The sequence below is a fragment of the Nicotiana tomentosiformis genome, chromosome 2 (assembly GCF_000390325.3).
Source record: "Nicotiana tomentosiformis chromosome 2, ASM39032v3, whole genome shotgun sequence".
Lineage (NCBI taxonomy): Eukaryota > Viridiplantae > Streptophyta > Magnoliopsida > Solanales > Solanaceae > Nicotiana > Nicotiana tomentosiformis.
In genome coordinates this window covers 191,908,287-191,919,433 of record NC_090813.1, presented here as the reverse complement: position 1 = coordinate 191,919,433, position 11,147 = coordinate 191,908,287, and the positions used below count along the sequence as shown (strand labels likewise).

The following is an 11,147-nucleotide window of genomic DNA, read 5'->3' as shown; positions in this document are numbered from 1 at the left end:
AGTTGGCCCGAGCCCTGACGCAAAACATGAACACATGTATAATGTCTTGCAAATAAAGTTTTCTTCTTTACCGATATCTTATATCCAAGAAATATTCCTCTATTTCGAGATTTATTATGCAAACAGGATTGAGATAAATCTCCGAATTTGAGCAAGCACTCACTCGACTATTACGCCTACGGGCTACTCTTATTCCGAGTTCGAGCAAGTACTTACTCGACTATTATACCTACGGGCTACATTATTTCGAGTTCGAATCATTCACTTAACTACTAAGCCTACGGGCTACTTTTATTTCGAGTTCGAGCAAGCACTCACTCGACCCTTATGCCTACGGGCTATATTACTTCGAGTTCCAATCATTCACTCGACTACTAAGCCTATGTGCTACTTTTATTTCGAGTTCAAGAAAGCACTCACTCGACTACTAAACCTACGGGCTACATTACTTCGAGTTCGAAACATTCACTCAACTATTACGCCTACGGGCTATATTACTTCGAGTTCGAAACATTCACTCGACTAATAAAACTACGGGCTACTCTTATTCCGAGTTCGAGCAAGCACTCACTCGACCCTTACGCCTATGTCTATATTACTTCGAGTTTGAATCATTCGCTCGACTACTAAGCCTACGGGTTACTTTTATTTCGAGTTCGAGTAAGCACTCACTCGACCATTACACCTACGGGCTACATTACTTCGAGTTCGAATCATTCACTCGACTATTAAGCCTACGGGCTACTTTTATTTCGAGTTCGAGCAAGCACTCACTCGACCATTACGCCTATGGGCTACATTACTTTGAGTTCGAGTCATTCACTTGACTACTAAGCCAACGGGCTATTTTTATCTTTCGAGTTTGAGCAAGCACTCACTCGACTATTATGCCTACGAGCTACATTACTTCGAGTTTGAATAATTCACTCGACTACTAATCCTACGGGCTACTTTTATTTCGAGTTCGAGCAAGCACTTACTCGACCATTACGCGTATGGGCTACATTACTTTGAGTTCGAATCATTCACTCGACTACTAAGCCTACAAGCTACTTTTATTTCAAGTTTGAGCAAGCACTCACTCGACCATTACGCCTACGGGCTACATTATTTCGAGTTCGAATCATTCACTCGACTACTAAGCCTACGGACTATTTTTATTTTTCAAGTTTGAGCAAGCACTCACTCGACTATTATGCCTACGAGCTACATTACTCCGAGTTCGAATCATTCACTCGATTACTAAGCCTACATGCTACTTTTATTTCGAGTTCGAGCAAGCACTCACTCGACCATTAAGCCTGCGGGCTACATTACTTCGAGTTCGAATCATTCACTTGACTACTAAGCCTACATGCTATTTTTATTTTTCGAGTTCGAGAAAGCACTCACTCGACTATTATGCCTACGAGTTACATTGCTTTGAGTTCGAATCATTCACTCGACTACTAAGCCTATGGGCTACTTTTATTTCAAGTTCGAGCAAGCACTCACTCGACCATTACGCCTGCGGGCTACATTACTTCGAGTTCGAATCATTCACTCGACTACTAAGTCTACATGCTATTTTTATTTTTCGAGTTCGAGCAAACACTCACTCGACTATTATGCCTACGGGATATATTACTTCGAGTTCGAATCACTCACTCAACTAATAAGCCTAAGGGATACATCATCTCAAGTTTGAGCAAGCACTCACTCGACTAATAAGCCTACGGGCTATATTACTTCAAGTTCAAACAATCACTCAACTCGACTACTAAGCCTATGTGCTACCTTATCTCAAGTTTGAGTAAGCGCTCACTCGGTTATAAAGGCTACAAAGTCCAAATTCGATCAAATTGCCTAAATCCTTATGAAAAATCTTCATAAGGTAGGAAACAAAACAGAAGCAAATCGGTAAAAGAAAAAGATATATATATATATATATATATATATATATATATATATATATATATATATATATATATACAAGATTCTTTACATGATTGATTGCAACATAGAAACTAAGGGCTAAGTTTCTTGGTTATCTCCGGGAGCGGTCTCTTCTCCACCGGACTCCCCCTCGTTCTCGGACCCGCTCTTACTCTCATAATCATCATCATCAACATCATCTTCATCATCGGAAGCCAAGGCTTCAGCATCGGCTTCGAGCTCTATAGCCCTTTTTATCTCTTCAGCGAGATCGAAACCTTGAGCATGGATCTCCTCGAGGGTCTCCCTCCGATATCAGCACTTAACAAGCTCAGCGACCCAATGAGCTCGAGTATCGGCGGTCTCGGCTTCCTCTCTTTCTTGGACCTGGGCAGCTTCAGCATCGGCCCGATAGACGGCCACGAGTGCATCTGCATCGGCCTTTGCCTTTTCGGCGTCAGATTCGGCCTTGGCAAGTTCAGAGGCCAACCGAGCCTCGAGCTCCTCTATTCTTCTTGCTTGAACCGAGCCTTTCTCCTTCATACTTTGAAGTTGGTTTTCGGCCGATGATAATTATGCTCGAGCAGCTTCTTTCTCTGCAGTAAAGTGGTCCATACCTTCTTTCCACTTCAAAGACTCCCATAGGCATTTAAAAGTATCATTACCTGCTCGGACAAATCGGTTTGATCTTGGTGAGCCTTGGCCAACTCAGCTCGGAGGTCTTTTATTTTCTCTCCCCTTTGCCTTAAAAGGAGTTTAAGGGAGTTCCTCTCCTCCGTAACCCGTTGGAAGTCGGCCTCGTATCGACGCAACTCGGTTCAGGACCGAGAACATGCTTCTTGGTGAACTGTCACAGCCTGCAAAGAGAGGAGAAACAAAGTTAGAAAAGAAAATCAAACATAAAGGTAATGCCAACAAAATAATTTAAGGCTTACCTGATTCAAAGCCTGCCGCACTCCGTGAAAAAGATCCGATGCATCACTAGTACCGGCAACGTCCTCAACACTGGTAAACAGGTCATGAAAAGGATCCTCTCCATCATGAGGCCCGTCTAGTTCGAGGGCCCCCAAAGCTTGGACTTCCCGAATCGCCCCTGCGAAAAAAGCAAGGAAGGTGGGCGAGTCTTCGATTGCTACTGCCCCAAGTGAATCACTTGGAGCATTCTCTTCGGTTCGAAGAGATTCGGGGAGAGCCCCTTCAGACATATCCCCCATTTGTTGGCTTCGATGGGAAGCATCTTCGATCTCCAACAACTCGGGGACTCTGCCCGAATCTTTCTCCGATATATCCTTAGTTCGAGGCGGAGCCTTATAAACCACCATCGATCCAACTGCCTGTGGAACGTCGGTGGTCTTCTTCGTTCGGGACGCCAGCGTGGACCCATCATTTTCTTCTTCTTCTTCCTAGATGCAGAACTGATTTTACGGTCAAAGGAATGGTATCATTGTTCGGCTTACGAGCCGTCCTCTTCTTTGGTTTTGGATCTTCGGGAACGGAGGCCCTTTTCCTCTTATTGTCTTTCACCGGCTTTGGAACAGTGGCCGAAGCATCTTCCTCGACGGATGAGGGCCTCAAAACAGCATCTTTGCCCACACCTACATACGGAAAATTTTATTTAAGTATATGGAAAGCATCTTGTTCGAACTACCAAAAAATATAAGAAAGGGGCTTACCATGATTTTTGGCCTCCTATCGGCCCTTTGACAAGTCGTGTCATGAGCGCTCGACGTATGTGGAGGTCGAAACCAGATCCCGTACCCAGTTTTTGAGATCCGGAACTGCGTCGGGCATCCAGGGAACCACTGCATCACAAAAAGTGGATATCGGTGAGAAAAGAGATGAAAAGACAAAATAGTAGGAGATAACAGCAGAATTACACTTACGCTTCATGTTCCACTCCTCGGGAAAAGGCATCTTTTCAGTCGAAATCAGGTCCGAAGTCCTTACTCGAACGAACCTGCCCATCCAGCCTCGATCCCTGTCCTCGTCTATGCTCGAGAACAGAGCCTTGGTAGCTTGACGTTGAAGTTTTATTAACCCTCCTTGAAAAAGGCGAGGACGGTACAATCGGATGAGATGATCGAGGGTGAAAGACATCCCCTCGATTTTGTTCACAAAGTATTAGATCAAAATAACGATCCGTCAAAAAGAAGGATGGATCTGGCCTAGGGTTATTAGGTATTTACGACAAAAATCTATGATAACAGGGTCGAGGGGACCTAACGTGAAATGGTAAGTGTACACACTTAAAAATCCTTTCACGTGAGTAGTAATATCCTCTCCGGGAGACGGCACTACCACTTCTTTGTTTCCCCAGTTACAATCTTTTTTTATCTACTTGATATACCCCCCCGGTTATCGAACAAATATATCTCGATACGGGTTCACATCGGCCGAAAACCGGCAAACCTTTATCGAGTTTGAAATCGGAGGTAAGAACATACGCCACCAGAACGCACTCCTCAGGTCGTGGATCCATCGGTGTTTTGTCGGCGGCAGAGTGGGAAGAAGAAGCTTTTTCTTTTTGGGGGACGATTTTTGATGTCTTCACCATTTTTTGATTTAAAGAAGGTGACAAAGATTTGGTGGTTTAGAAGAAGAATTTTGCATAAAAGAGTCACAGATCAGCGAATGAACTCAGAAGAGACGAAAAGGAACTTAAAAGTTTTTGGAAGATTAAGGACGTAGAAGTGATAAATGGTGGAAGGAAGGGCTATTTATAGATTGAAGCAATGGCGGTTCAATATCAGTGGTGCCGACCACCGTCTGACATGCATTAAATGCCTTGGTAAGCTAAACCGACAGACAGTTATCACGGACGTCATGGTCGGGCTCGATGCAAACGTTAGCGCATATCCAATCGAGCCATTGAGAAATCACATTGTTTCTCACCACATCCTTCCCGAGAATCGAGGGGACTATCTGTATACGGTCGAAATAGATTTCAGCCTTCGTACGATTGATCGAGGTCGTAATATAATGGATCGGAGAAAGACTTCATAATATCGAGATGGGTTCCGAAGATGGTACGAACGAGCTTCAGATTTCAGGTATAAGTCAAACACCAAGTTCGAAGTCATTATCGAGCTCGTGTTCGAATCGAATTATGATGAGATGATTTCGAGCTTAAGGGGCAGAGGCTAACCGATACCGAGCCCGAATCATTCCCTGATCCCGAGTCCACATCGAACTCTAGAAGTAATACCGACCAGCACCGAGGCCGATCGAGCTCGAGCTCACAGACAAGAGCCGTTGCAAGCACACTAAGGGAGAGAATCTCGGCGAAAATTAGGGAAAAGCTGATTTATCATGGGTTCTCCACTATGTATTTTTAATTATATCTAAAGTGGGATCCTCCACTATAAAGAGGATGGCTACATTTCTATAGAAGTCAGTTTTTTGCTTACATTGTAATTCAATCACCATATTCTCCTATATTTAAGGATTATTCTTTTAGGCTTCATTAATTGATTCATCTTGCGTAGTCCTAAAAATCATCTTCTTTCCAACCTTGTTTATTTTGCATTCTTTCCAATCCATATTTGATATTTCTATTTATCCATACGATTTGTATTAAGTGATACCATATATACTTAGAACTACGTACAAATTCAACTAAAGTCCGTTTTTTGGGTAAACATGTAATATATTTTGTATTGTGAGAATTTATTATAAATTAGTAGATCGTATGCTGACAGCCAATAGCACAACCCTAATTCCCTTTTACCTGAGTTTGAAATGACAACGTGAACAAACTCAGACAGACAAGGTCAACTATATGGGAAAAAATAAAATAAAATAAAATACAGACTTGGGGATGAATAAAAGAGCTTGTTTGGCCAAGCTTCTTAGAGTTTAAAAGTACTTTTTTGCTCTGTATACGGGTAAAACCGGGCCCACTGAACACCTTGATTTTTCAGTAAGCCAAACAGAGCAGGAACGCTACCGTAATGAAACTGAGTCAGAGCGAGGAACCCTCGTATCGGGTCTCGAGCAAAACATCTGCCCTCGAGGGTATCGAGGCCATATCCTCCGGGTCCGGTTCGAGGATTAAGACTTCATAGGGCATTATCAAACAACTACACACGACTAATAGAGGGTTGTGATGTCCGTGCCCAACTGGATATCACGACGTGAATCTCGGCTCCTATCTGCAGGGGAAAGATTATTATTCAGGGGACACATTGTAACACGTATATCAATGCAATTTATTTTAATTCTCTTTGTTGTTCAAAGTTCTTATTCTTGTTCTTAAATTCTTCATAGGTATAAGCTTGGAATCGAGGACAGGTTCTTCATCGAGCCGTCAATCGAGCTCGGAATCACCCTTATCATTGGTTTGGTCATCTATTACGTTTTTTATTTGTTTAATTTAACGTCATTAATCACTCGTATTGAATTAATTCACATATCCTTAAAACCACATATAAATTCAATTGTTATCCGTTTTAAGGGTAAACATGCTCAAAAAGGTACTTCTTGAAAAAGTTGAGATGTTTGGCTAGGATAAAAAAGTATTTTTGAGCAGTAGGAGAAGCAGTTTTTCTGCTTTTGGGAAGCTACAAATTCTAGGTTCTTCCAAGAAGCGAAAGTAGAAATTAATTTATTTAAGACAAAAATATCCTTGCAATAAATTTATATTTTCAAATTATCCCTTAAATTAATTTTTCTACCATACCTTTCTTCTCTTTTTTATTCTCTTTCTCCTATTCCTACGTGGAATGTTCTCTCTATTATAAATATATCTCTTCTTTTATATAGTAATTATAAGAGTAGAATTTTTATTTATATTGAATGTGTATTTTGATATATTTAAATTATCATGTAAATGATAAGTAATATCAGGCACCCAATATTATTGATTGAAATAACTATATTTTATATTAATTTAAATCTTAAATTTATATTGTTACTTATGTTTATATTTAAGTTGAATTCCTTTATAATAAATATTTAAATGCATATCTCTTTTTAAATAATACAAACTGAATTTTTATTATCTTTTTTTTTTATAATTTGACACTCAAAAGTATTTTTTGAAAAGATTGGTTACAAAAAGCATTACTCATTTGAATCAGTGAAACACAAACGGCTAATTTGCACATACTTTTGAATAAAAATATTTATAAAATAAGTAATTTCTAAGTCGTCCAAAAGCCCGAGAGTCAACGGATGGAAGGAAAATCCTAGTTGTATGAGGTACACACAAGTTGCAAGTTGGCTTCCAGAATCTCGAAGTAAGGAAACGCCGTCGCCACAGTGTTTGACTGTTTTGTAACAATTTTTGACACGTAAGGAACCAATAGTTGTGTGAACGTAAATGTAATTTCACCCATCACGTGTGTACAGATGTTGATAGATAAAGAAAAGAAGCTAATCCACAAATAATTCCATGTTCATGCACTCAGAATTTAAAATTGATAGGTTTAAAATTTTAGTTCGTTTATGTTAGACTTCTAAATTAATAATAATTTATATATATATTTAATGAATTTTTAAAATTTAGTAAATGTAGATAGTCTACTTTAATACAAATATTAATAGTTGTTTTAAAGGCTCGAATTCGTTAACTGTAGGTGACAAGGTTAATCGACACTTATATAATTTAAATCCAAATAATAATATTATAACTTAAGACGACTCTTAGCTGCAACGACCGGGTGTTCATTAACAATAAGACCTTTTCACCTTCTTAGAAGCCCACATTTACGCGTCTCCATTTATAACTCAACTGGTAAGTGGTAATTTGACTCTTTCTTCCTTCTTTCTTCAATTCTTCCTCCAAATATTTTCTCTATATATACCTCTATTTCTCTCACAACTTCTCACAAATTCTCTCTAATCTTCTTCATATATATAGCTAAGAGTCGCTGCGAAAAAAAAAGAAACAGTTTCAATTTGCTGCTGCGGAATTTAATTATTTATCTGAAAATACATAATACATAGCTTCCGCTGCAGCTTTTAATTAATTTCCTTTTGATATTATAAAAATTTTCGCTTTGACTCTTAGCTCAATAACAATGGCTCGTTCTTTCTCCAACTCCAAGATTGTCTCTGCTTTTATTGTAGACTCTCTTTCTGCTGCTATTAATAGGTAAAATTTCCTATGCTTTTTTCCACTTTTTTTTTTTTCTTGAAAGAAAATAAAAGAAGGGATTTTTGGGTCATTATATTATGAGAAAATAGGGTCCAAATAATTCTCTGCTATATGAAATATCTTAATTTTACATGTTATTCGTATCCTTGTTGTTAGTCGTATTCCTAGTGAGGCTCAAACCTGAAGTATAATTAAAGGTAATTTTAAATTATAGCTAAAAGCAGATAGGTAAATTTAAATTTATTTTTTCCTTCATCTTGTTAAGAAAGAATACAAAATAATTTACCAACAGAAAGTGGATGAATGTCCCTAAACTATAATGAAGGATAAAATTAAGATATTTTATGCAAGGAAAAAGGTAAATTTGAATCTTTTATACTATTCTTTGATGTAGAGGTGGATATATAAGTAGGGGTGCACCAGCATCAACTGTTTTAGGCTCAACAATAAATATGTAATATATAAAATCTGAAGATTCATTTTTAGAATATGTATATATATAAATAGGTGCATTTACACCCGTGGCGGAGCCACCTTATGTTATGGGCGTCAACTAACACCCTTTTTGCTGAAAAATTACACTATTTAGCTAAGTAAAAAAAAATATTTTTATGCATATATACTATATATTAACTTCGCTTATTTTTATCATGTGTTTTATTTTTATATTTTTAGCATCCCTTAATAAAATTTCTGATTCCGTCATTACTTTACTATATTTAAATCCTGAATCCGTTTCTGATTGTGCAGGCGTGGGTATGCAGCTGCATCACAAGGTGCAGTAAGAGGAGGGGTTGTGAGAAGCAATGTGACGATGAAGAAAGGTGTAGAGGAATCAAACAAGACAATTTCATGGGTACCAGATCCTGTTACAGGTTATTACAGGCCAGAGTCTCATGCCAATAAGGAGATTGATGCTGCTGAGCTGAGAAAGATGCTCTTGAAACACAAACCTAGCCAACACTGAAAAAAAACATTGGATAAAAAATTGTGTCTTGGGCAGTGGCGGATTTAGAATTTAAATATTTATCTTTTATGTTTTTGTTATTGAACTCATTATACTTTTGGAATTATGAGTTCGGAATGCAATATTAGTGGATTAATAATTTTTCACATATATATAAAAAAATCTGGTTCAGTTGAATCTGTTGAACCTGTAATGCATGCCCCATTGTTGATTGGCTGAGGTGGATTTAAAATTTAAACGTACGTCCAACCTTTATATTCTCACCACAAACTCATTATACTTTTGTAATTATGTATTTAGAATGTAATTAAACCGTAGTATGATAAGTTCGAATATATACTATGACCGAAATTCTTCTATTCTCAAGTTATTAAAGTATAAAAAAAGTGATAAATCAGCCACAATGCCCAAACTATGTTTGAATTTGATTTTTTGGTTTTTCATCCGGTATTTGATATATACATTGAGATTCAATTAAATTCGAATTTGTGTCGAAAAATTTCATATTAAGAGATAAAACGCTCTCTGACAAAAGACTACATGTATATCCACAACTTGAAGAAAAAGGAGTAGTTATCACTTGTTTGTGAAATTGGACTTATTATGTACACAGCAGCCAAGAGTAACTAAGAAAATATGAAGGGGAAAAAACCTAAGAAAGTAGGTGAAGGGGTGCAAAGCATATGTACACGGCATTTCCCATCACTCACGATGTAACTTTAACACCTGATTTAGGTGAAAAACAGATGGGAACCAAAACTAAACAAGGAGACTTCACATCATTGAGTCATTCTTGGCTACTAAAATATTTGCCTAGTCATATTTTCTGATGCATAAATTAGTCGAAACAGTGCATATTCAATAGGAGTATATGATAAACCATTAACTAATCCCAGTGCCAGAATGAACGGCTAAAAATAGCATTGAGTCATTCTTGGCTATTATTCTTTGCCTAATCATTTTTTATGCATAAATTAGTCGAGACAGTGCATATTCAATTAATTACTTTCATATGGACGTAGGCATTCCTAATTTAACCACCTATCACTTTCTTGAATTTGGCCACACCTGTCAAAATTATCATAAGCCCCATAATTTTTACAGCAGGTTAAAATAACATGCAATAATGGATAACTATATATAATAAGTCTAATTTGCTAATTTAGAATTTAGGAAACGCTACGTATTGTATTCGATGGCTTTTTATTACACATATACTAGTGCGAATTATAAGTATTAAATGACAAGGGATCCTTGACATGTCGAAAGGCTAGCTACTCCAAGCTGAGGCAGATCTAGTCTTTTGACATCGAGTTCAACTAAACTCATAATTTCTGACGTAGAGCATAACTTTTTATAAAAAAAATTATTAAAGTTGCAACAAATAATAGATATGAGCAGGGGCGGAGGGAGAATAGGAGCTACGGGTTCGACCGAATCCAGTGGCCAGGGGTGAATTTAGGGGGGCGGAAGAGTGTTCACTCGAACCCCCTTCGCCAAAAAATTATACTGTATATGTAAGACAAAATCTGTTTTTTTACCTCTATATATTATGTTTTGAATCCCCTTAACACAACCCAAAAGCATAGCTTAGTGCCAGGGCCGGCTATAGGGTAAAGCTTCTAAAGCATTTGCTTGAGGCCCCCAAAATTGGGGCCCATTTTTTTAATACCAAAATAGGTTTATAGGCTGTTTTAGAAAAATAATGAGTAGTTTTTATCTTGAAAATTAGATATTTTTTTATAAAAGGAAAGAATAGATGCGTAACTAATTAAAGTGAGCGTAATACTTTTTATAAATGTGAATTTTTTTCAAACCTTTTTTTGTATGAACAAAAAATCTAATAAGTGAAATTATTATATTCCACTTTTTACCCATTTTTTCATCAGAATAAATGTACTACTAAATCATATTTTTACACTATTCATTTTCTTTCTTGGTTTGTCCAAGAGTTAATCGCTCGCATAACTTTATACTCTTATATATATTCTCTTTCTTACTTTTTTCGAGTTTAAGTCTGATAACTTAGTAGGAGTAGTATTATTCGAAAATTCACATAGCTTAAAAGTACTATTGATATCATATATCGTGCATTCTTTTTTGTTTTTTCCTGAAGTTTCAAGCATTTTGTGTTATTGAAGGAGCAAAAAAATATCTTGAAATTAAGTC

The 11,147-nt window shown here is 37.5% G+C and overlaps 1 protein-coding gene across 1 annotated transcript; it reads left to right on the top strand.

The window, feature by feature from the left end:
* The first annotated feature begins 7,741 nt into the window (after positions 1-7,741).
* LOC104096861 (protein SENESCENCE-ASSOCIATED GENE 21, mitochondrial-like) lies at positions 7,742-9,155 on the top strand. Its single transcript, XM_009603308.4, has 2 exons — positions 7,742-8,008; positions 8,762-9,155. Exons 1-2 carry the CDS (start codon positions 7,935-7,937, stop codon positions 8,976-8,978), a joined length of 291 nt encoding a protein of 96 aa, XP_009601603.1. The 5' UTR covers positions 7,742-7,934; the 3' UTR covers positions 8,979-9,155.
* Positions 9,156-11,147: the final 1,992 nt, after the last annotated feature.

Bases quoted from the DNA above. Each gene is read 5' to 3' on its own strand.
- LOC104096861 (XM_009603308.4), top strand. From the start codon at position 7,935: ATGGCTCGTTCTTTCTCCAACTCCAAGATTGTCTCTGCTTTTATTGTA. The intron at 8,009-8,761 runs GTAAAATTTCCT...CTGATTGTGCAG, and splicing joins CTTTCTGCTGCTATTAATAG to GCGTGGGTATGCAGCTGCAT.